Source organism: Chiloscyllium punctatum, chromosome 15 (assembly GCF_047496795.1).
Source record: "Chiloscyllium punctatum isolate Juve2018m chromosome 15, sChiPun1.3, whole genome shotgun sequence".
NCBI classification, from domain to species: domain Eukaryota; kingdom Metazoa; phylum Chordata; class Chondrichthyes; order Orectolobiformes; family Hemiscylliidae; genus Chiloscyllium; species Chiloscyllium punctatum.
The window spans coordinates 94,545,341-94,570,256 of record NC_092753.1 but is presented as its reverse complement, the minus strand read 5'-3'; the positions used below and the strand labels follow the sequence as shown (position 1 = coordinate 94,570,256).

Genomic DNA, 24,916 nt, shown 5'->3' with positions numbered 1-24,916 from the left:
ACATACTTAATGCTCCAGCCTCTTGATTAACTCTTCAGCACAGACATAATGGGCTGAAGGGCCTGTTCCTGCTCTGGAACAGTTCTGAGGAAGCGTCACCAGACCCGAAACGTTAGCTTTGATTTCGCTTCACAGATGCTACCCGACCCCTGTGCTTTTCCAGCAACCTCTGTGTTTGGGCCAGTCCCTGCGCTGTATTGTTCTATGTTCAATATTCTATGCTCTGTTTGACATTTCTAATGGTCACGTTTATTAACTAGTCATTTTGAAAATTATCAATTTATTTATTTCTTTGGCTTTTTTTTTTGCTTTGTGGGCTGTTAAAGGTTTCTCCACGCCTTCACTTTTGTTTCAAAATTCATGTTCAAATTTTTTGCCAAACCGAATCTGAGGGAACTACTGCTGGGTTTCTTGGGGAATACAGACACAAAAGGAATCGGATTAGTCTTTGGAGAGGCAAGAGGGAATTGAAGCATTGGAAATGCTCAATAAATCTGGCAGCTTCTGTGCAGGGAGTGACAGACATCAGTGAGTATTTACCAGCATAAGTGTGATTCATGAACCTGTGGGCGGCACGGTGGCACAGTGGCTAGCACTGCTACCTCACAGCGCCGGGAGACTCGGGTTCAATTCCCACCTCAGGCGACTCTCTGTGTGGAGTTTGCACGTTCTCCCCGTGTCTGTGTGGGTTTCCTCCCACAGTCCAAAGATGTGCAGGTCAGGTGAATTGGCCATGCTAAATTGCCGTAGTGTTAGGTAAGGGGTAGGGGTATGGGTGGGTTATGCTTCGGCGGGGCGGTGTGGACTTGTTGGCCCAAAGGGCCTGTTTCCACACTGTAAGTAATCTAATCTAAAAAAATGTTAACTCTGTTTCTCTCTTCATACACGCTGACTGGCCTGTTTTCTGTTTCTTTCAGATTTCTACCATCTGCAGTAATTTTCCTGTTTATTATATGTCCCATTCTAAGCTTTTCTACGATTGGTTAGTGTTCATTCAAATTGAGTATAATGTTCATTCATTATACTCAAGCCAAAGTATAATTTGCAAAGACCCGATCCCTAACCCTAACCCTAACCCTAACCCTAACAGTAACCCTAACCCTAACCCTCATTCCTGGTGAAGGACTCCTGCCTGAAACGTCGATTTTCCTGCTCCTTGACAGCTGCCTGACCTGCTGTGCTTTTCCAGCACCACTCTAATCTTGACTCTAATCTCCAGCATCTGCAGTACTCACTTTTGCCAAAGTATAATTTGTCTGTTAACAAAGCCAAAGTAATTTGGATGTTGCTGTCTGTATATTGCAAATGGCTAGATTTAAAGAAGCAAAGATCTTTGCATAATGTGAACAAATAGATTGTGTGTAATTGTCCGACAAAGCAGTGGTTGTAAAGTTTATCGTATGGAGGTTTTGATGGACTTTGCTAAATGTACATGAAGCATTTTGACCCTGCTGTGCCTACAGTTCCTAATTCCAGGCACCTGAGGAAGTGATGGGGATGGTTAACATGGGATAGACAGGTAATTAAAGAACCTCAGAAACAGGGAGAGCACCAAGGCCCATGCTTTCTCTCCATGGTGTCTAAGGAAGTTGGGAATAATGTGGGTCAGAAGGAAGAACAGGCAGGAGCAGAGGGGTCAACTTTTGAGAGGATGAGAAATATCTCAGTGGTACACAGATAAATATAAAGGGGACAGAAAAGGGGAAGGATATAAACACATGAGAACTAAGAGCAGGATTAAGCCATCTGGCCCCTCCAGTCTACTCCACCATTCAATAAGATCATGGTTGATCTTTTCATAGACTCAGCTCCACTCACCTGCCCTTTCACCATAACCCTTAATTCCTTTACTGTTCAAAAATCTATCTATCTTCACCTTAAAAGCATTCACTGAGGAAGCCTCAGCTGCTTCACTGGGCAGGAACTTCCACAGATTCACAACTCTTTGGGTGAAGACATCCTTCCTCAGCTCAGTCCTAAACCTGCTCCCCCTTAGTTTGAGGCTGTTCCCCCTAGTTCTAGTTTCACCCACCAGTGGAAACAACCTCCCTATCTATTCCCTTCATAACTTCATATGTTTCCACAAGATCCTCCCACATAAGACCAGAAGACATGGACTATTCAGCCCATCAAGTCTGCTCCACCATTCAATCATGGCTGATGAGTTTCTCAACCCCATTCTCCTGCTTCCTTCCCTTAACCCTTGATCCCCCTGATACTGAGGAACCTACCTATCTCAGTCTTAAATAAACTCAATGACCTGGCAGTGAATTCTATAGATTCACCACTCTCTGGCTGAAATTCTTCTAAGTTGCAGTGAGTATAATCCCAGTCTCCTCAATTTCTCCTCATAAGCCAACCTTTTCAACTCCAGAATCAACCTCGTGAACCTTCTCTGCACCCCCTTGAGTGCCAGTACATCCTTTCTCAAAGTTAGAAATTACCATCACCAGGTTATAATGAAACAGGCTTATTTGGAAGTACTAGCTTTCAGAGCACTGCTGCTTCATCAGGTATCTAGTGAGGCAGGGTTATAAAACACAGAATCTAGAGCAAAAGATCACAGTGCCATGGGATTAAAATGATATATTAAACAAACCTAATTTGCTGTTAAGTCTTCCATCTTTTAGAATGGGTTCGTTAATCCCAGAACTTCTTTTAAGTCTTATTCTCAAGATAATTTAAGGCTCTATTAAAAAAAACCGGTGACATCTCAGCTCAGACAATGTATTAAAGGTGTGAGGATAGAGTCTGTCTTTATTTCAATCTTGAGTCAGACCGGTTCTATTTCCAAAGGAGGAATTTATAAAATGTAACATTGATTGCCTGCAGATTGTGTACTTTTTGAGCAAAAACAATGTATCTGCAAATGTGTGTGTGTGTGTATGTATGTGTGTGCATGTGAGGAAGAGAGACAGTGTGTGTGTGTACGTGTGAGTATAAGCCTGTGAGAGGGGGTGTGCGTGGGTGTGAGTGTGGAGTGTATGAGTGTATGTGTGTGTCTGAGAGACAGCGTGTGTATGAGAGAGGAGCTGCGTGTGTGTGTGTTTGTGTGTGTGTTTGAATAAAGCCTTAAGTCATAGAGTCATAGTGTCATCGAGATGTACAGCACGAAAACAGACCCTTTGATCCAATTCGTCCATGCCGACTAGATATCCCAACCCAACCTAGTCCCACCTGCCAGCACCTGGCCCATATCCCTCCAAACTCTTCCTATTCATATACCCAACCAGATGCCTTTTAAATGTTGCAATTGTACCAGCCTCCGCCACCTCCTCTGGCAGCTCATTCCATACACGTACCACCCTCTGTGTGAAAACGTTGCCTCTTAGGTCTCTTTTATATCTTTCCCCTCTCACCCTAAACCTATGTCCTCTAGTTCTGGACTCCCCGACCCCAGGGAAAATACCTTTTCTATTTATCCTATCCATGCCTCTGATGATTTTATAAACTTCTATGAGGTCACCCCTCAGCCTCCAATGCTCCAGGGAAAACAGCCCCAGCCTATTCAGTCTCTCCCTATAGCTCAAAACCTCCAACCCTGGCAACATGCATGTAAATCTTTTCTGAACCGTTTCAAGGTTCACAACATCTTTCCAATAGAAAGGAGACCATGCAATATTCCAAAAATGGCCTAACCAATGTCCTGAACAGCAGCAACATGACCTCCCAACTCCTGTACTCAGTACTCTGAACAATAAAGGAAAGCTTACCAAACGCCTTCTTCACTATCCTGTCTATCTAGAAGTCCACTTTCAATGAGCTATGAACCTGCACTCCAAGGTCTTTTTGTTCAACAACACTCCCTAGGACCTTACCATTATGTGTATAAGTCCTGCTAAGATTTGCTTTCCCAAAATGCAGCACCTCGCATTTATCTGAATTAAACTCCATCTGCCACTTCTCAGCCCATTGGCCCATCTGGTCAAGATCCCGTTGTAATTCGAGGTAACCTTCTTCGCTGGCCACTACACCTCCAATTTTGGTGTAATCTGCAAACTTACTAATTATACCTCTTATGCGCACACCTAAATCATTTATATAAATGACGAAAAGTAGTAGACCCAGCACTGATCCTTGTGGCACTCCACTGGTTACAGGCCTCCAGTCTGAAAAACAACCCTCCACCACCACCTTATGTATTCCACCTTTGAACCTGTTCTGTATCTCGAGAATATGTCTTAAAATAAGTTCTGTGATTTATATATTAATGACTGAAACCTGCAACTCATTCCAAAAGATGAAAGACTTAACAGCAATCTAGGTTTGTTCAATATATCGTTCTAATTGCATGACACTGAGATCTTTTGCTATAAATTTTTGTGTCTTATGATCCTGCCCCATTAGTTACCTGATGAAGGAGCAACGCTCTGAACACTAGTACTTCCAAATAAAGCTATTGCACTATAATCTGGTGTTGAAGTGAGGACTGCAGAGATGCTGGAGATCAGAGACAAAGGGTGTGGTGCTGGAAAAGCACAGCTAGTCAGGCAGCATCTGAAGAGCAGGAGAATTGACATTTCAGGTATAAGCTCTTCATCAAGAATGAGTCTAATGGGCCAAGGGGGCTGAGAGATAAATGGGAGGAGGGGTGGGACTGGGGGGACGGTAGCTGGGAATGCAATGGGTAGATGCAGGCGGGGTGAAAAGGTTTATTCTAGTGTGGTGTGATTTTTAACTTTGTCCATCCTTGTCCAACACTGGAACCTCCATATCATCCTCTCTCAAGTAAGGAGACTGAAAGTGTACACAGGTGAGGCCCCACCAAAACCCTATAGAGCTGCTGTCTGTTTTATAACTTTGTTCCTCTAGCAATGAAGGCCTATATGTGTGCACACAGGAGAAAAAGAAATGTAAGTTGGTGATATATTTGCTTTGGGAGAAGGAAGGGCAGAAATTTTGAGCGCATGTTTGCAGATACGTGTTTGTGGGGTACCTGTGAAATGTGCGTAATTATACACCTTGTTTTAGATGTATTCACTGGATATTCACAGCACTGAAGAGGCCAACATCTGTAATTGCAATTCAGAAGGTGGTGGTGAGCCACCATCTTAAACCATGCAGTCCTTAGGGTGGAGAGACATTCACAGTGCTGCTTGGGAGAGTGTTCCACAATTTTGACCCAGTGACAATGAAGCAACAATTAGATATTTCCAAGGCATGATGGGAAATGGCTTTGAAGGGAACTTGCAGGTGGTAGCATCCCTGTGTACCTGATGGCCTTGTTCTTCTCGATGGTAGAAAATACAGTTTGGAGGAGCGGTCAATATCTGTATACGTTTTGACATGTGTCCGTATGTGTTTGAGTAATCTTTTTTTCGACCTGTGGATGTGATTGTGTGTGTCTGAGTGTGAGGTTGTGTTTGTGCGTTTGTGAGAGATTGTGTGTGTGTGTGCGCGTGTGTGTGCGCATGTGTGTGTGTGTGTGTGTGTGTATGTGTGTGTACGTGTGCATGTAGGAGAAAACGTGTGTGTAGAAGATAGTGGGTGTGTGAGTTAGCTTGTGTATGCAGTCCGTGTGTGTGACATTTTGTATTTATTTGTGTGAAATTGTGTGTGAGACTATGAACATGTGTGCATGAAATTTTGTGTGTACTTGGGTGTTTGTGTGTTTATGAGGCTCAGAATGTACATACATGTGTAAATGTCAAATTATGTGTGTTCAAAAGCATTTCTGTGCATGTTAGAGATTGTGGACGTGAGATAGTGTGCTTCTGAGATCATATGTATGTTTGTGAGATTGTGTTTGGACATGTATGTTAATGAAATTGCGTGTTGTACAGAGGAAGAGTTGCTTTGAATGATTTCAGTAATATCACACTTCCTCTGCATCACCGTTTCCTTTCATTTTCCTACTCCATAAATGAATCAATATCCCAATAAAGAAATGATGACTCTGTAGACACTGACAGCATTAACTTGGTGGTGAAACACCTTCAAACACTGACGCAATGTCACGCACACACGGCACACACAACACAGTGTGCAGTATTGGATCCTGCACCTGAGAAAATCTCAAGGATATAAAGAGGATGTAACAGAGACTGCTAGGTCACCTGTTTTAAAGCAATGTAGATACCATGAAAGAAGCATAAATTGGTATAGTACAAATAAGGATATTTGGCCCATCATGAACATGCTAGTCATTAAAAAGAGCTACCCAGACGGTCCCACTCCCTTTGCTATTTCCCCACAGCCCTTCATATTTTCACCTTCAATTAACCCAGTTGCCCTGTGACTCTTCTGTTTCCGTCTGCCTGCCCCATCCTTTCAGGCAGAGTCAAAAAAACCTGCAGATGCTGGAATTCAAGGTAGACCAGCAGGAGGTTGGAAGAACACAGCAAGCCAGGCAGCACCAGGAGGTGGAGAAGTCAATGCTTAGGGTGTAACCCTTCCTCAGGACTGGGGGGGTGCATGTGGGGGTGGAAGTATGAAAGGGGAGGTGCAGATACAAGGAGGGGTGAGGGAGGGTTTTGTGTGGGGAGAGGGGTGGGGTAGTGAGGTGGCGATAGGTGAACACAGGTAATGGGTATGACCTGATGGGTCGATGGGAGGAATGAATCCGGTTGGTAGTTAGAAGGAAGGGTCAATCAGGGGAATGGAAGGGAGACCTGGAGGACTCAACATTGGGTTCTCCAACTCCAATAACTTCCCTTCCCATCCCCTGACTCCCTCCCCAGCCCCTTCCCCTCTCTTTTATTCCTCTCATTGACCCTTTCTTTTAACTACCAAATGGATTCATTCCTCCCATTGACCAACCAGGTCGGACCCTCTGCCTGTCTTCACCCATCCCCACTTCACCACCGTGCCCCTGCCACCCCCTTTATCTGCTGCCTGGCTTGCTGTGTTCTTCCAGCCTCCTGTTTGTCTACCACCCTTTCAGGCAGCATATTCCAGATCACAACTCACTGCAAAAATGTTCTCCTCTTGCTCTTGTTTCCTTTGATTTAAAGCTGAGCCTAATGGTTACTGATCTTTCTGTCATAAAAAAACAGTTTTTCCTTGATTAATCTATCAGAACCCTTCCCTCCCTGCTTCTGTTCTGGTATATCTCCTCTATGAGGCTTCCATTCCAAAGCCTGAAAAGCAATGTCAAGACTCTAGCTGAGATTATGCACCTGCAAATTAACTGTTTGCATTCCAGCTATCCTCCTATCCAGATCTTTCCATACCATATGGCCTCACAGTCTCTCTCTATTTGAATATTAATTGGCTTTTCCATGATTCTTGCCAATGTGAACAACATCACATTTTCACACGATACACACTGCCAAATTTATGTTCACTCACTTAACCTTACTTATGTAATTTCCTTTTGTTATGGTGCCAAGTGATGGTATTGCTGGAGGAAGAACGCCTCATCTTCCACCTTGGGATCCTCCAACTACGCAAGATCAATGTGGATTTCACCAGTTTCCTCATTTATCCTCCCCCCCCACCTAATCCCAGAACTAACCCTCCAACTCGGACTGCCCTCATGACCTGTCCTACCTGTCCATCTTCCTTCCCACCTCTCCGCGCCACCCTCCTCTCCAGCCTATCACCATTACCCCCACCTTCGTCTACCTATCGCATTCTCAGTACCCTTCCCCCCCAACCTCACCCCCCCCCCAATTAATAAGGTTATCTCTCAGCTCCCTTGGCTCCCAGCCTTCATTCCTGATGAAGACCTAATCCCCAAAACGTTGATTCTCCTGCTCCTCGGATACAGCCTGACCTGCTGTACTTTTCCAGCAACACACTCTCAATACTAAAATTATAGGGGCGGCACGGTGGCTCAGTGGTTAGCACTGCTGCTTCACAGCACCAGAGACCCGGGTTCAGTTCCCGCCTCAGGCAACTGACTGTGTGGAGTTTGCACATTCTCCCCGTGTTTGCTTGGGTTTCCTCCGGTTTCCTCCCACAATCCAAAAATGTGCAGGTTAGGTGAATTGGCCATGCTAAATTGCTTGTAGTGTTAGGTGAAGGGATAAATGTAGGGGAATGGATCTGGGTGGTTTGTTCTTCAGAGGGTTGGTGTGGACTTGTTGGGCCGAAGGGCCTGATTCCACACTGAAGTAATCTAATCTATAATACATGAGGCTGCAGATTTTCTTTAACAACAGGATAGAAATTTGTTACATAAAAAAGGAAATTAAAAAAAAACAGGTTATTTCAATATATCGTAAAATCACCATTGTTCACCAGACTATAGACTATTCTCTCATTTGAGACAAATGATTACTAATGGTTTAACTGAGGGTCACTACCATTCAGGCAAGGGGGGAGGTTGAGAAAGACTCCTTCGTGATAATGTCAATTGGTCCAGGAATTGAAGCCACAGTGTTGGCGTCATGCTGCATTGCAAACTAGCTGTCCAGCCAACTGAGCTAATGAACATAGAAAGCAGCTAGCAAGATGTAAAACACAGAGCAAACCCCCACCTCATTTCCCAACTCTCTCTGTGAAAGAGACTCAAGGCCAGAGAAGTTAGATTTCTATCTAACCAGCTCTTGATAATTTCCTTGCTGTGTCCATGACTCCTGTCCAACTCTGCTGAAATAAACCTTCTCACAAATCTGAGAGGTGAAACATTTTTGTTTCTAATAATATACACACTTCGATCCAAAGTCCCATAGTCTGGAATTTTCACCAACCAAATCCTCTTATTGAGGTGACTATCTTTTTAGGATATTAAAATAGACTCGCAACTAAACTATCTCTCATGTCTTCCCAAATGTATATAAAAACTTGCACATCCTAGATTGTTCTGAACTGAAAACAAAGCTAATTATCTTATATCATAGAATCCCTACAGCATAGAAACAGGCCGTTTGGACCATCGAGTCTACATGACCCTCCAAAGAGCATCCCACCCTTTCCCTGCATTTCCTATGGCTAATCCATCTAACCTACACAACCCTGGACACTACAGGGCAATTTAGCACAGCCTATCCACCCAACCTGCACACCATTGGACTTCAGGAGGAAACCAAAGCACTGGTAGAAATGGCAAGAACATGCAAACTCCACACAGACACTCACCTGAGGGTAGAATTGAACCAGGGTCTCTGGTGCTGTGAGGCAACAGTGCTAACCACTGAGCGACCATGCTGCCTTACCTGTGGTTAACCCTATTTGTTACTTGTATGATTACAAACCTTAAAAATATTGTAAGGAGAAGGCATTGTGTCTGGCATGAATCAATGTGGGTTAACCCCATATCAATTTAATTGTGGAAGATTAATAACATTTTAATCTGGGCTAAGCAAATTCATAAGAACAAAGAAAAGAATTTAGGTTGCTTAATAAGTAATACTGATGTATGTAGTTCATATATTCGTATTCATGTAAGTGTGTTGATATGGCAGCTACACAAAATCCTGTAAAAGTGCAACGTAGCTGAACTAGCAATGAGCTTCAGGTTTTTTGGAAGCTGGAATGTTGATGACCCCGTACCATATGAACGGAAAACCACGAGACAAAACAATGGAGATCCGAAGACTATGCGAAAAAGCACAAGTTCTGGGAAGGAGATAACTTGAGACCTGGGAAGCTAGATGAGAAGGAAGGTAGGCATCGCTGTCTGTTTAGGATGTGTGAAAAACACGGGGTGTGCCTAAAATGGACCGCTTAGACTTTCGAGTAGTATACTTGCAATAAATAAACATCTGAGATATTTTGTTGCGATCAAAACTCTACTTTGGAGTCTTCACTTGGGGTGCAGCATTCTGAACACATTGGTGAAATGAACTATTGTTAATTGAATCTCCTGAGATTATTTCTTACAATAATCAATCTTCAACAGTAAAAACAGCTTTCCATAATCCACTATCACCACAATGTGGAGATGCTGGGGATGGACTGGGGTGAACAAAGTCAGATGTCATGTGACAATAAATCAATCAATCAATCAATTGATCAGTCCTCCCTTCTAACCTATTTTCCCACTTCACATGAGCAACCACCATCTTTATATCCTGGTAATTGCCTTTATTTAATACTTACCTTTATTCTGCACTTTTCACCCTCAAACTGAATGTGACATTTTATCATGTTATGATCACCATCGCATATCGTCATTTGACTATGAATTTTGTAAGTAAGGTCTAACTGAGCCAGTTTTCTTATTTGGTCTAAAATGCGCCACTCAAATAAAAAGTCCTGAATTAACACTATGACCAAAATTTTAAGGATATCTTTACCAATCTGTTTAATTAAATCCACATGAATACCAGAATCATGCTGATTATTGCAGCATTTTTCTTACAATCATTAAAATATCCTTGGACATTTAGGTCTAGCTTTAGTCATCTTTTAACCGCACTCCTGCAATGGCTATTTCCATTTGTGTTATCATCTCGTCAGTTTTGTAATGAAAGCTGTGCACATTTCTCCCACATCAACCTTTGACCAACACAACCAAATCTCTAAGCTTACTTGGCCTGCACCAATTCACTCGTGGCTCCAAGAGATTATTACCTCCGCGGTGCTACTTTTTAATTTAACAGCTAGCAACTCAAATCCTGAAGCAGAACATCTTTCCCTGTATTGTGTATGCCGTTGGTGCGTGTATAGATCACAACAATTCAACCCACCCCCTTCCATCGGAAGCTCCTCTCCAATCAAACATGCCAAACCCTGGCACTGAGCAAGCAAGTAGCTTTCTCGACTTACATTCCTGCTAGCACAGCCATGCACGAATCCCCCTGGATGCATTGTCCCCTGTTACATTTCTATCTAACCCTTTTTTTTAAAAGCTACCTGTGTCGCTATGCCATGTTCTTTTCACACAATCAAATTGCATTTCTCATCTCCATCCAAATAAGATGCAGGATCTTCAGATAGGGAGGACAATCACAAGGGCTGTGCCCCATCGATTCAACCATTTTTTGTTTTCTTCTCTTATGATTAGAATCCCTACAGTGTGGAAACAGGCCCTTCAGCCCAACAAGTCCACACTGACCCTCTGCAGAGTAGCCCACCCAGACCCATTCCCCTACCCTACGCTTACCCCTGACTAATGCACCCAACACCATGGGCAACTTAGCATAGCCAATTTACCTGACCTGCACATCTTTGGACTTTGGGAGGGAACTGGAGCACCCGGAGGAAACCCACGCAGACACGGGGAGAATGTGCAAACTCCACTCAGGCAGTTGCCCGAGGCTGGAATTCAACCCGGGTCTCTGGCGCTGGGAGGCAGCAGTGCCAACCACTGAGCCACCGTGCCACCCAATGTTTATGTTGATAGATTTTTACTTTTCTTAATAATTCTTATGTCTAAATAAATAAGATTTTTTTAAAAATTCATTCGCTGGACATGGGCATCACTTGCTAGGTCAGAATTTATTGCCCGTCCATAGCTTCCCCTTGAGAAGGTTGGGGTGAGCTGCCTTCTTGAACCGCTGCAATTCATGTGGTGTGGGTTGACCCACAATGCCCTCAGGGAGGGAATACTTGGATTTTTATCCAGCAACAGTAAAGGAACGGTGATATATTTCCAAGTCAGGATGGTGAGTGGCTCTGAGGGGAAACTTGCTGGTATTCGCATGTAAAGAAAACAGAAACTGCCGGCAAAACTCAGCAGGTTTGGCAGTATTTGTAGAGAGAACGCAGAATTAATATTCCAGGTTCAGTGGCTCTTCTTCAGGACTATTAACAATTAGAAAAGGGTGGTATATATGCTGAAGGTAGGGGTAGGAAGGGTATGTGGGGAATGGAGGAGGAATAGACCAAAGTTGCATGGAAGGAACTGTGCCTGCAGGGTGCTGACACAGGAGGGGAGGAGAATATGCGCCCGATGGTGATATGCCACTGGACACCTTGGTCCTCTCCTCCTCCATTCCCAATTCCTCCCCCACAGCCGCATGACATCTTCCTGTGCAGTAGCAGAAGGTGTAAAACCTGATCATTTACTTCCTCCCTCCTCGCTATCCAAGGCCCTGGACACACCCTCCAAGTGAAGCAGTGATTCATCTGCATTTCACTCAATCTAGTCTCGTGCATTCACTGCTCACAACGTGGTCTCCTCTATGTCGGGGAAATGAAGCATACACTGGGTGACCACTTCAGGGAACACAGTGTCCTGCCCGCAAAAAAATGGCCCTAAGTTTCCAGTTGCCTGTCACTTTAAAGCATGACCCCTTGGGAAAACATAGGAGCAGTAAATTCAGGGAATCCTTGATGGCTAGGACAATTCAGGACTGATGTGGAAGATGAGAAAGGCTATTAACAATTGCAAAGGGAGCAATTCGGCTTTGGCCTAAAGGAATATAGGAAATGCAAGAGAGAACTTAAGAAAGCAATTAGAGGAGCAAAAACAGACATGAAAAGGACTGGCAAACAGAATTGGGGAGAATCCTAAGATTATAGAATCACAGAATCCCTATGGTGTGGAAGCAGGCCATTTGCATCATCATGTCCACACCAACCATCTGAAGAGAATCCCACCCAATACCAACACTGGAATAATTCGTTAATTGTTTTCAAATTTCTGGAGATACTTCCAGTCACAGCTGACAACGTCAGACTTTGGATGTGGAAAGATCCAGCCCTGGCAAAACCAAAACAGTTGGTGGTGCTGGGGGCAGCCAAAATGCCGTCACAACCAGAACTGAAACATTTTTGGAGCCAGAGAAACCAGATCACAATAGAAGGTGGCGTTTGGTTGTGGGGAACAAGAGTGATTGTTCTGAACAAAGGTCACCACCTGATACTGGTTGAACTCCACCAGGGTCATCTAGGGGTTTCCAAACTGAAGATTAGGCAGCCCGAGGGCTCAGTGGTTAACACTGCTGCCTCACAGCACCAGGGGACCCGGTTTAATTCCAGTCTTGGGCAACTGTCTGTGTGGAGTTTGCACATTCTCCCCGTGTCTGCGTGGGTTTCCTCCGGGTGCTCCGGTTTCCTCCCACAGTCACAAGATGAGAAGGTTAGGTGAATTGGCCATGCTAAATTGCCCACAGTGTTCAGCAATGTGTAGGTTAGGTGCTGTCAGCAGAGTTAAATATCAGATAATAGGGGAACGGGTCTGGATTTGTTACTCTTCGGAGGGTCGGTGTGGACTTGTTGGGCTGAAGGGCCTGTTTCCACACTGTAGGGATTCTGTGATTCTCAGATGTTGGCAAGGGATTATGTCTGATGGCTCAGATTGGATGTGGACATAGCAGTGTTGGTGAGGCAGTGCCCAGAATACCAACAAGGACAAAAATTGGCACCAGCAGCTCCCCCACATTCGTGGGAATGGCTGGGTAAACCTTGGACTCAGTGACACATCAACTATGCAGATCCTATCGTTGGCTTAATGTTCTTAGTCATTGTGAATGCCCATTCAAAATGGCTGGAAGTCCACAGAGTTCATCAGACAAATACGGGGACAATGATAGAAAAACGTAGAATATCTTTTACAATGCACAGAATCCCAGAAGTGTTGGTCATAGATAATGGGCCATCGTTTACCAACAGGGAATTTGAGTATTTCCTAAAGACAAATGATAAGGACAGCTCCATACCATCCATCATCCAATGGTCTGGCAGAAAGAGCAAACCAAACTTTGAAGGCAGACTCAAATAAACAGCCTACAGCTTCACTGGAGACCAAACTGTCCCGGTTCCTGTTTGATTATAGGGCCACTCCTCATGCAACTACAGGGACAGTTCCAGCAGAGTCACTAATGGGGAGAAGACTCTGCACTAGGTTAAATCTGATCTTCCCAGACCTAGAGGAAAGGAGTAACGCCATCAAGAACACCAATGCCAGACTCAAGGCTCAGCCAAGTTACTTCAGGAAGTCTGGTAGAGGAACTACAGGAATGGCCCTGCCTGGGTCAAGGGTATTGTCAAGATGAGGTCAACTTCAGTGACGTATAAAGTTCGGGTCGGTGCGACAGGCCTGAAAAAGCACATGGACCATACAAACTCACGAACGGTGTGGGAGCTAAATGCTCCCGGCTCCTCGACAGCCTTTCCAACTGTTCTGGGACCCTATGGGTTCTCCCTCTCCATCAAGCGTTGAAGATACCTCGGAATCTGAGATGGACACTGCAGATGTCACCACCTCGTTGCCTTTGACGCCTGAAGAGGAGAATGAATTTCTTTGAGATGCTCCAGGTGCAAGAGGTGAGCTACTGTGTCCTACACACCGCCCATATCCGAGGAAATGTTGGAGGACCCTGAGCTAGTGCTAAAACGCCCCAGAAGGAGCTATGAAAGAAAGAATTGGCCTCTGGCCTCGGAGTCAGTAGGGGATTAGATTAGATTACTTACAGTGTGGAAACAGGCCCTTCGACCCAACCAATCCACACCAACCCTCTGAACAGCAACCCACCCAGACCCATTCCCCTACATTACAGGCATTACGGGCAACACTACGGGTAATTCAGCATGGCCAATGCATCTAACCTGCACATTTTGGACTGTGGGAGGAAGCTAGAGCACCCGGAGGAAACCCACGCAGACACGGTGAGAATGTGCAAACTCCACACAGACAATTACCTGAGGCGGGAATTGAACCAGGTCTCTGGCACTGTGAGGCAGCAGTACTAACCACGTGCCACCATGCCGCCCATTGGGAGGGATGTAATGATTGTAACGAGGTCAGTCAGGTGGACTTCATAGAATATGAGTTCCCTGATTGAGGCCGTTAATCTGGTGCAATCAGGGAGCCCTGGCTGACAGATATAAACAGGGGTGCCAGAGGTTCTGCTCACTCTGAGTGCTGGCTCTGTGAAGGAATCTTCATGTAAATAATGTGTGACACGGAGATGGGATACTGGCCTCTGTGGAGCTATATCAGATGGTAATGGTTGAGTTGGGGATATGCCGTGCCATGAGGTTACATATTATACTGGAACTACTGCTCCGTGGTTATTGAAGCCCCACATCGATGCCCAGTCTTGAGTTTCTCAATCTGTCCAATTTAGCATGGCAATAGTGCCACACAGCATGATGTAAGATGTTATCAATGCGAAGATAGGATTTTGTCACACACCCTGTGATTTATCTCCTGTAAATCAATCTCACTTGACGTCAGTCTGCTGTCCACTGAGAGGATGCAGAAACGGATTCAGTCTGGGGCAAGCCAAGAAACAATAGTGATAAGATCCAGTCACCGCCATGCTCACTCTTTCACCATTTCCTTCTCTCCTTCAGTTGACTAATCATGGCCACGTCAATAGTGAGAGAGATTGCACAAAGTTACAGCAAGATTAGCTCCAGTGAAGGAGACGCATGTCCCCGCCTGTACAGACACAGTGTCACCATGGCTTACAGGAGGTTCTGAAGGTTTCTATTACCAAATGTTTCTTCAGAAAACGCGCTGATCTGTTGCGTAGATACCATTCCAAGCAGTCCTCAGTGTCAATTTATTTTCAGTTTCCGAAATTACAGTGTGCAATTTACAAATGTGGTGACACGCCCCAAGATGCCTCGTGGAAGCAATTTGTCAAGCAAGATTTGATGCTGAGTCACGTAAGAGAATATTACAAAAAGATAGGTAGAATTAGAAGAACAATTTTTTTAACAAGCCACATTGAGGTTTAGGGAGAAGTACAAAGTTAAAAATCTCACCACACCAGGTTATAGTCCAACAGGTTTATTTGGAAGCACTAGCTTTCACAACCACCTGATGAAGGAGCAGCGCTCCGAAAGCTAGTGCTTCCAAATAAACCTGTTGGACTATAAACTGGTGTCATATGATTTTTAGCTTTGTACACCCCAGTCCAACACCTGCACCTCCACATCCTGGGGAGAAGTAGATTTGCATGATTCTTCTAAGTGGCACTGACAAGACCAACATCTACTGTCTGCCCTTCATTGTACTTGAGTCAATATCCAGGCCACTTTCGAGTCAACCACATTGCTGTGGGCCTGGAGTCACACGTAGGCCAGACCAGGTAAAGGTGGCATTACCCTTCTCTAAAGGACATGAGTGAACCAGATGGGTTTTATATCAGTTGATGATAGTTTCAGGGTCACCATCATTGAGACTAGTTTTATATTCCAGATATGTGAATTGGAACTAAAATTCCAAGACCTGCTTTAATAGGATTTGAACCTATACCCTGAAAATATTAACACTGGCTTCTAGATTTGTATCCAGCGACATTGCTGATGTGACATCATCTTCAGATTCTGAAACCCCGAGTCCAGAAATAGGGTCATGTAGTCCTACAGCATGGAGACAGGCCCGTTGGATCAAAATGTCCATCCACGCTAACCCCATTTCCCTGCACTTGGCCCATACCCTTCTAAACCATTCCTATCCATGTATTTGTCCAAATGCCTTGAAATGTTGTTCATGTACCTGCCTCAACCACTTCCACTGGCAGCTCATTCCATATGTGTACCACCCTCTGTGTAAAACAGTTGCCCCTCAGGTTGCCTTTTATTCTTTCCCCTCTAACCTTAAACTGATGCCCTCCAGTCCTCGATTCCCCAACCCTGGGAAAAAGACTGAGTGCATTCACCCTATCTATGCCCCTCATGATCTTATACGCCTCTATATGATGCCCCCTCAGTCTCTTATGCTCTTAAGAAAAAATGTCCTAGCTTGTCCAACCTCTCCCTATAGCTCAGACTGTTGAGTCCTGGATGTTGATCCTTGTAAATTTCTTCTGCACTCTTTCCAGTTTAATAACATCCTTCCTATAGCTAGGTGCCCACAACTGAACACAATACTCACCAAAGTCTTGTACAATCTGAAAACATCACGGCGCATGATGGAGGAAGTCATGTCAGGGACAAATAAAAGACAAGAATTTAACTAGTCCAGACCTGTGTAGTGCATTCCAGCTGGAGGAGGTCACAGTGACAGGGAGGGTGAGGTCATGCAGGGAGCAAACACAAAGAGATGAATTTTAATGCTGGGCTATCAGCTTCATAGACACAGAGAAAGAGAGGACTGCATATGCTGAAGATCATGTGGGGCTGGAAAAGCACAGCAGGTCAGGTAGCATCCGAGGAGCAGGAAAATTGATGTTTAGGGCATATGTCCTTCACCAGGAATGACGAAGGGTTTATGCTCGAAATGCTGACTCTCCTGCTCCTTGGATGCTGCCTGACCTGCTGTGCTTTCCCAGTGCCACACGTTTTGTCAGGTGCATATACATGGCTAGGTTTGTTATTTTTTCCCCCAGTAATGTGGATTTAGCTGCTCATTAAGCAAATAGAGGACTTAGGGGTGGGGGAATGCATTGGGAGGAATGCATTTGGACAAAGTGCATTTCTGTTGTCATTTGACCTCATCACTTGCAGTCACTTAATTTAATGTTAGTTTGTGATAACCATTAAACACATGACTTGAACCATGAAGTGAGAGATGCCGTGCTGAGATTGGGTATGTTTTCAGAACTGTCACAGAGCAAGCTCCCATTGAAAGAAAACACCAAGGGATCAAGGAAACCAAGTTTGATGTGTGGTTAGGTGGGTCAGAGTGGATGTGAATTTTCCACTCTCTGCTCCCATGAAGATGAAAGGAGACTGCGGAGAGATTTTGAACGTTTGTCTGCTCCCAGTGATAAAACTATCATATCACTGTGGAATGAATGAATACACCTGAACAAATAAGAGTGGCGATGTTGCTGTTACTGCTGGGATAAGAGAAATGTAAGCTACATTGCTGTCTAAGCCTGAAAAATGCAGACAGGAGATATTTTGCAGGCTGGTCTACCTTGTGTGATAACTAATCTAACTTGAATGCTAACCTTTTCTAATGAACGCACAAGGATTTCCAAATATCTTTATGTTGCAGTTGGCTACACTCTTTCCCCACTTAAACAATATCCAATTCATCTATCCTTCCTATTAAAGGGCATCACCTCATAGTTTCCCATATGATATTCTATTGGCCAGGTTTTTGCCCAAGCCCTTAATCTGTCTATATCCCTCTCAATTCATTGTGTCATCCTCTCACAGTCTTCCGTAGCCATTTCAAGGCATCTTCCTCAACTGCTTCCGTCTGCTCCAAAGTGTCTGTAAATAACATTACTTTGCATAAATGTCATGTGGAGATGAAATGCAAACAAGGGAAATAGATGTATATTGCAGATCTGCTGTCAAGAGCAGCACTCCCTGGGAATTATATTGAGGATACTGAGGCAGACTGTAAAATCTCCCAGACTCACTGAAAAATCAATGTCAAAGTCCTGCTCTGGAAGTCATGAACTCAGCCGAGACATTGGAACTGAAGGATGTGTATCTTGTCCAAATCAACTACATATAAACACAACTGCAGGTAGCAGGGATACAATGATAGCCTGATCAGGGCATATCAGGATGTAATGGACCAGGCCAGACAACCCCCTCCCCCCCCCCCCCCCCCCCACTCAAAACATTTCAAGAGTGCAGCCTATGCCCTAACCTTGCAATTTGATTTGAGCAGGTGTAAGTGGATATTCCAGGAGAGAATCAGTTGGTCAAACATAGTTTATTTACAAGGTTACTGAAAGAACAGAAAAAGGAATACCAAATAACTTACCCTATCAGAAAACCCATCAGACTATCCCAACGTAATGATGCTGTTCTAAGAATACTTGCAACTAGCCCCATAAACATCCCTTGGCACAAAAGATAAAGTCAAACACAAGTTCTTACAGGAGAGAAGTCAAAGAGAGAGAGAGAGGGTCCAGCAGCCTTCCTTCACACACACACACACAGCTGCATTAAAACCAAACCAGAGAGGAGCTGAGCTGGGAACTGGCCATTCCCCCTTCATTGCACAAGTTTTTTTTTTAACTTGAAAGCCTTCTGTCTGAGGCAGTATCTGTTAGCTAGTCCTAAAATCCATCCAAACTCAGACTTTTCAGAACTTCTGTTGGTTACAACCTCTCTGAAAAAATCCAAGCACAACATAACCTTGTTAAAGGAGCAGCCTGGTCACACAGGAACACACAGACAGCGATACCCTAAGATGGCATCTTGTACAAAGGAATTGGGTCAATACATCAAAGCAGGTGAGAAAAGAGATGATCCATGTCAGCCATCGAGGAATTGTGTCTAGTCTGAGGAGGGCAACAGAAGTGCTGTGGTAGTGAAACATGAGCAGTGAAATTAAGGACCATATCAGCCAGTCCAGGCCTTATAATAAACGCCAAGCTGAGAAAATGTAAGATTTGCTCATGATGCATGATGTCTCAGAGAGATCACAGGCGAAGCTGAGAATGGACTTCTTCATTCTCATAGGAACTTATTGCTTTGTCTCAAGCAACTGTATTTCTGACTACTAAGAGTTAGATGTTCATAACTGCCAATGAGGTTGTACAATGCCTGAAATAATCCTTTGGTTGTTATAGCATTCTGCAGCAGTGTAGACCTGAGATGCACTTCAACAACTTACCCAGGCTTCTTAGTCAGCACTGTTCAAACCCACAGCCACTTCCACCTAGAAGGACAAGGGCAGTAACCATATGGGAACACCACCATCTGCAAGTTCCCCTCCAAGTCACTCACCATCCTGACTTGGAAATATTTCACCATTCCTTCCCTGTCACTGGCTGAAATTCCTGGAGTTCCTGTTGTGAGTCAACACATAGCACATGGACTGCAGCAGTTCAAGAAGGTCGCTCACCCCCACCTTCTCAAGGGACAACTAGGGATGAGGTACAAACAGCAAAACCCACATCCCATAGAACCAAATCATTCAGGCATTGTGGAGAAAGTGAGGGCTGCAGATGCTGGAGATCAGAGCTGAAAATGTGTTGCTGGAAAAGCGCAGCAGGTCAGGCAGCATCCCAGGAGCAGGAGAATCGACTTTTCGGGCATGAGCCCTTCTTCAGGAATGAGGAAAGTGTGTCCAGCAGGCTAAGCTAAAAGGGAGGGAGGAGGGACTTGGGGGAGGAGCGTTGGAAATGCAATAGGTGGAATGAGGTCAAGGTGAGGGTGATAGGCCGGAGTGGGGGTGGGGGCGGAGAGGTCAGGACGAAGATTGCAGATTAGGAAGGAGGTGCTGAGTTCAAGGGTTGGGACTGAGACAAGCTGGGGGGAGGGGAAATGAGGAAACTGGAGAAGTCTGAGTTCATCCCTTGTGGTTGGAGAGTTCCTAGGCGGAAGATGAGGCGCTCTTCCTCCAGCCGTCGTGTTGCTATGGTCTGGCGATGGAGGAGTCCAAGGACCTGCATGTCCTTGGTGGAGTGGGAGGGGGAGTTGAAGTGTTGAGCCATGGGATGGTTGGGTTGGTTGGTCCGGGTGTCCCAGAGGTGTTCTCTGAAACGTTCCGCAAGTAGGCGGCCTGTCTCCCCAATATAGAGGAGGCCACATCGGGTGTGGCCACACATTCAGGCATTGTGACAAGTGATAATTATTTTCAATTTACAAGCAAAGAGGTTAGGTGCTTCATAAGTGATTGAGAAATTCTGGTCCATACATATCTCCACACTGTCCCCAGGTCAAATGGAAAGGCTGAGGCAGACAGAGAGATTGTCAAAGAGATTATAAAGAAATGGAACAATTTCAGCACAGGCTTGTACAAGGTAATCCTTCAGTGGAGAAACACTCATTGAATTCATGGTCTAGCACATAGGTCAAAGTCACATTTCAGTCAAACTGTTCTCCCATTCACAAAAGAGAAAGTACTGAAGCTAGAATTGCTAAAAATCAGGAACAACAAAGTCTAGGTGATATGACAGAAAACCACATTTCACTTTGATCAAAGTGCCAAACCCCATTGCTAGAACCAAGCATTGAGAGTCAAAGAGCAAATCATAAACACCGTTAACCAGAGTCAGCCCACAAGGCATTGTTGGACCTGTTCAGTGCAGTTGTCATCTCAATCATATGTAATAAATTTGAAAGACTAGATATATCATTGTGATAACAGACATGGATATATAACTAAGAAAGTTGTTCCTTCCAGAGATACAACAGCAATGGATCAGGAATAATAGTAATCACCATGGGAACCACACTCTCTGGAGAAGGAATGCCAGCCTTGACAACATGAATACATACCCTTAAAACACATGCATAATTAAAAAGATAATAGGTAAAATGGCATGTGCAGAAACTGATGAAAGTGGAACTGACTAGAATTAACATGCAGTTTTATTAATGAGTGGTAACTTTGCATAGGAATTAAGAACAAGGAATGGGAATAGGTAATTCAGCTCTTTAAGGTAAAAACAATGATTGCAGATGCTGAAAACCAAACACCAGACTAGTGGTGCTGGAAGAGCACAGCAGCCCAGGCAGCATCCAACGAGCAGCGAAATCGACGGAAGGGCTTTTGCCCGAGGCGTCGATTTCGCTGCTCGTTGGATGCTGCCTGGGCTGCTGTGCTCTTCCAGCACCACTAGTCCGGAATTCAGCTCTTTAAGCCCACTCTGCTATTTAACATGATCATCCTGGTCTCCACTCTGTTTTCCTGACTGCTTCCTGTAGCTCTTTATCCCACTTTTCATCAGAAAAAAGTCGATTTCTTTCTTGAACCTGTTGATTGATCCTGCTTCCCACTGAACTCTGGGACAGTGAGTTCCACAGATTCACGACTCTCTGGGAGAAATAGTTGCTCCTTATCTCTGTTTTGAACCTGCCTCCTCTCACTCTATCTCTATGCCCTCTTGTTCGAGACTGTCCCACAAGGTGGAACATCTACTCCACGTCCACCTTATCAATCCCCTTCAGCATTTTATATACCTCCATCAGATTGCCCTCCTCATTCTTCTGAACTTCAGTGAATATAGGCACAAGCTATTCCTCCACTCCACGTTCGAGTGCCATTTCATCCCTGGAATCAATCTGCTGAACTTCGTTTGAAGTGCCTCCTGTGCCACCATATCCTTCCTCAAGTAAGGAGACCAGAACTGGACACAATACTCCAGATGTGGTCTAACCAATGCCTTATATAATTGTAACAGCACTTCATTACTTTTATAATCCAGTCCTTTTGCAATAAAAGCCAGAATTCCACTTGCCTTTCCTATTAAATGCTGCATCTGCGTACATACTTTCGTCCATTCATGCACAAAGATACCCAGATCCCTCTGTACTGATGCACTTTGAATCCATTTCCCATTTAAATAATAATTTGCCCTTTTACTTTTCCAGCCAAAATGGACAAACTTGCACTTATCCACATTAAATGCCATCTGCCAGATTCTGGCCAATTCTCCAAGCCTATCAGTATCCATCTGTAAACTCTTTATTTCCTCATCACAGCCTACTGCCCCTCCTATTTTAGTATCACCTATGAATTTGGCTATGGTACACGCTGCTCCTGCTTGCAGATCACTTGTATAGATTGTAAGTAGTTGAGGACTGAGAACGGAATTCTGTGGCAGACCACAATTATAGTTACAGATCACCATCCAGAGAAGGACCCATTTATCCCAGGCCTCTGCTTTCTGTCAGCCGGCTGATCCTCTATCCAAGCCTATACTCTGCCCTCAACCCCCTGGGATCTAACCTTCTGGAGCAGTCTTTTATGCAGCATCTTATCCGATGCCTTCTGGACATCTAGGTATACCACATCCACCAGATCCTTGGTATCCACATTGCTGGTTAACACCTCAAAGAACTCCAACAGGTTTGTCAAGCATGCCCTTCACGAAACTGTGCCATTACTGGTGAATTCAGCTTTATTTTTCCAGTGTTCAGTTACCTCCTTCTTTAAGATTCTTCTCCAGCAACTTCCCCACTATAGAGGTCATCTGACTGATCTGGAATTTACCCACTTTTTACCTATCACCTTTTTTGAATAAGGGTATCATATTAACACAATTCCAAACCATTGGTACCTTTCCAGAATCCAGGGAATTTTGGAAAATCATAACTAATACATCCAATTTCTCTGCTGCCACTTCCAGGCCATCGGATTAGTTATCTGCCTTTAAGCCCATCAGTTTACTTAAAACCTTCTCTCTGTCTCATGGTGTATATCCTGTATGCAGCTCAACAACAGCTGTATGCTCAGCGTGAAAATTCATAACCAATATTGAAACTTTGACCTACCAGTCCATCCGACAGATCCATCCCTGTGACAGGGCTTGGAAACATTTGGCAGTGAAAGGTCTGTGGACAGGAGAAGGGAGACCAAGAGCGATCCATTGTCAGAGTTACATCGAATGGCATGTCTTCAGCATCCTGCAGCTTCCTACCACAGGAATGGTGTGCCTGATCCCATGGGGAGATGAACTCTGGCATGCTGTACCACTCAGGGCTGTGGATCCTCACCAGTGACTGGGAGGACAGCTCCCAACCAGGGTCCACCTTGTAGTCTTCCTTTGATGACTCAGTTCTACATTTCTCTGGATGGTTTGACTGTGGGTGCAGGGTTTTCTCCAGAGATGTGGGATCTTCAGATTCCTGACAAGAAGCTGGACAACGAAAACCAACATCAATATACACACACTTACACACACATACACTTACACACAGACACACACTTACACACACACACAGACACACGCACACACACTCACACATACACACAGACAGACACTTACTCACAGACACACTTACACACACACAGACACACACACAGACACACACACACACACACTTACACACACACACACAGTCCAAAGATGTGCACGTTAGGTGAGCTGGCTCTGCTAAATTGCCCCGGCTAGGTGCATTCGTCAGGGGTAAATGTAGAGTATTAGGGGAATGGATCTGGATGGGATACTCTTCGGAGGATCGGAGTAGGCTTGCTGGACGGAAGGGCCTGTTTCCACACTGTAGGGACATTATGGTTCTATGTCATCCCACTGCAGTCTGCAGACGGTACATCCTGTATAGCCCAGACAGAGTGTGCTGCATTACCTTGGTGTGGGGTGCTCTGCACTGTTAGAGCAGACCACAAGGTGATATACTGGTTGCTGGTCTACCGGAGGACGGCGAGACTGGGGAAGAGGACAGCGTGGTCGATCGTGACTGAGCTAGGTTGCATCAGGCACTATGAGTCAAACAGCGGCTGACTGACACATCTCAACAGGACTGAGAACTGACCTTCACCTTTCTGACGGGCTCATGCAGTTCAATGGTAAGTGTGTTTGCCACGCTGGCATCTGGCACGTACTGTAGGTGTTGGATTAACATCTTAGTGTGCTGTACAGTGAGACAGACTCCTTCCCCCACCTCACTCCTCACCCTCTGGACTAACAGCAGCTTGTCTGTGTGCCTCTGCAAAACAGCATATTGGCACAGCAGTACCGAGAGCTATACAGGGCCATCATGCCAACGGGAATGGCACTGCCTGGAACAGCATTGCACTGCAAATCAAGGCAGGGATACTCAGTGGATACAGATGAGTGCTGAGGCAGCAGACAGCCCCGGGGTGTAGCCAGGTCTCACCTGTGAGCTGGGTGCCTGTTGAACACACAGTGTGTCTCCTTGCTGCACCCTGCCTTTGATAACAGCCTCTGCACAATGGAACCCAGTCCCGAGAGACTCCCCAGGATAGCGGAGAGGGGCTGTGAAGGACTGGTGCAGTGTCAAGTATCAGTGTCGGTGGGTGAGGGGTGGGAACAGCCTGGCATGCATCTTGCCCTGAGATGCTGTTTGGTGCTGAGCAATATGGAGACTCCTCACAGCCATTGGCGCGTTGAAGTCACCAGGTACCCACTTGGACTTCCGATTTGATTGGTATATTTGCTAAAACAAGATGCTGAAAGTAAATGAGGTGGCCTGTGCCATTAAGAACGCCATTAACAAAAACCATCACCTTTCTTAATTGGCGACTGGCAGCTGCCTGGTGAGAAACTTGCCACTCAGCAAATGTAGAAAAGAAACAGCAAGCCACTTGCTATCAGCGTTGAAATAGTCCTTGCCAGACACGTGATTCTGCCACAAATCTCCCCATAGCCTATGTCACATGGCTCCTGGAAGGTTCCATCAGCTCTAGCTATGAGGAAACTGTCACCAGGTTACACCTTACCTAAGGGGCAACCCAAGATTAAGGATTCAATATGGCCGACATGGAGACTGTGTCCCCAGTTGTTAT

General features: G+C 44.9%; 1 protein-coding gene across 2 annotated transcripts in view; it reads right to left on the bottom strand.

Moving 5' to 3' along the window:
* LOC140486513 (SAM domain-containing protein SAMSN-1-like) overlaps positions 1-24,916 on the bottom strand; it is a 167,231-nt gene that overhangs the window by 83,678 nt on the left and 58,637 nt on the right. For both annotated transcript variants that reach the window (XM_072585766.1, XM_072585767.1), the window contains exon 7: positions 22,924-23,288. In XM_072585766.1, the coding sequence (XP_072441867.1) occupies positions 22,924-23,288 (365 nt within the window). The remainder of the gene's footprint in view (positions 1-22,923; positions 23,289-24,916) is intronic.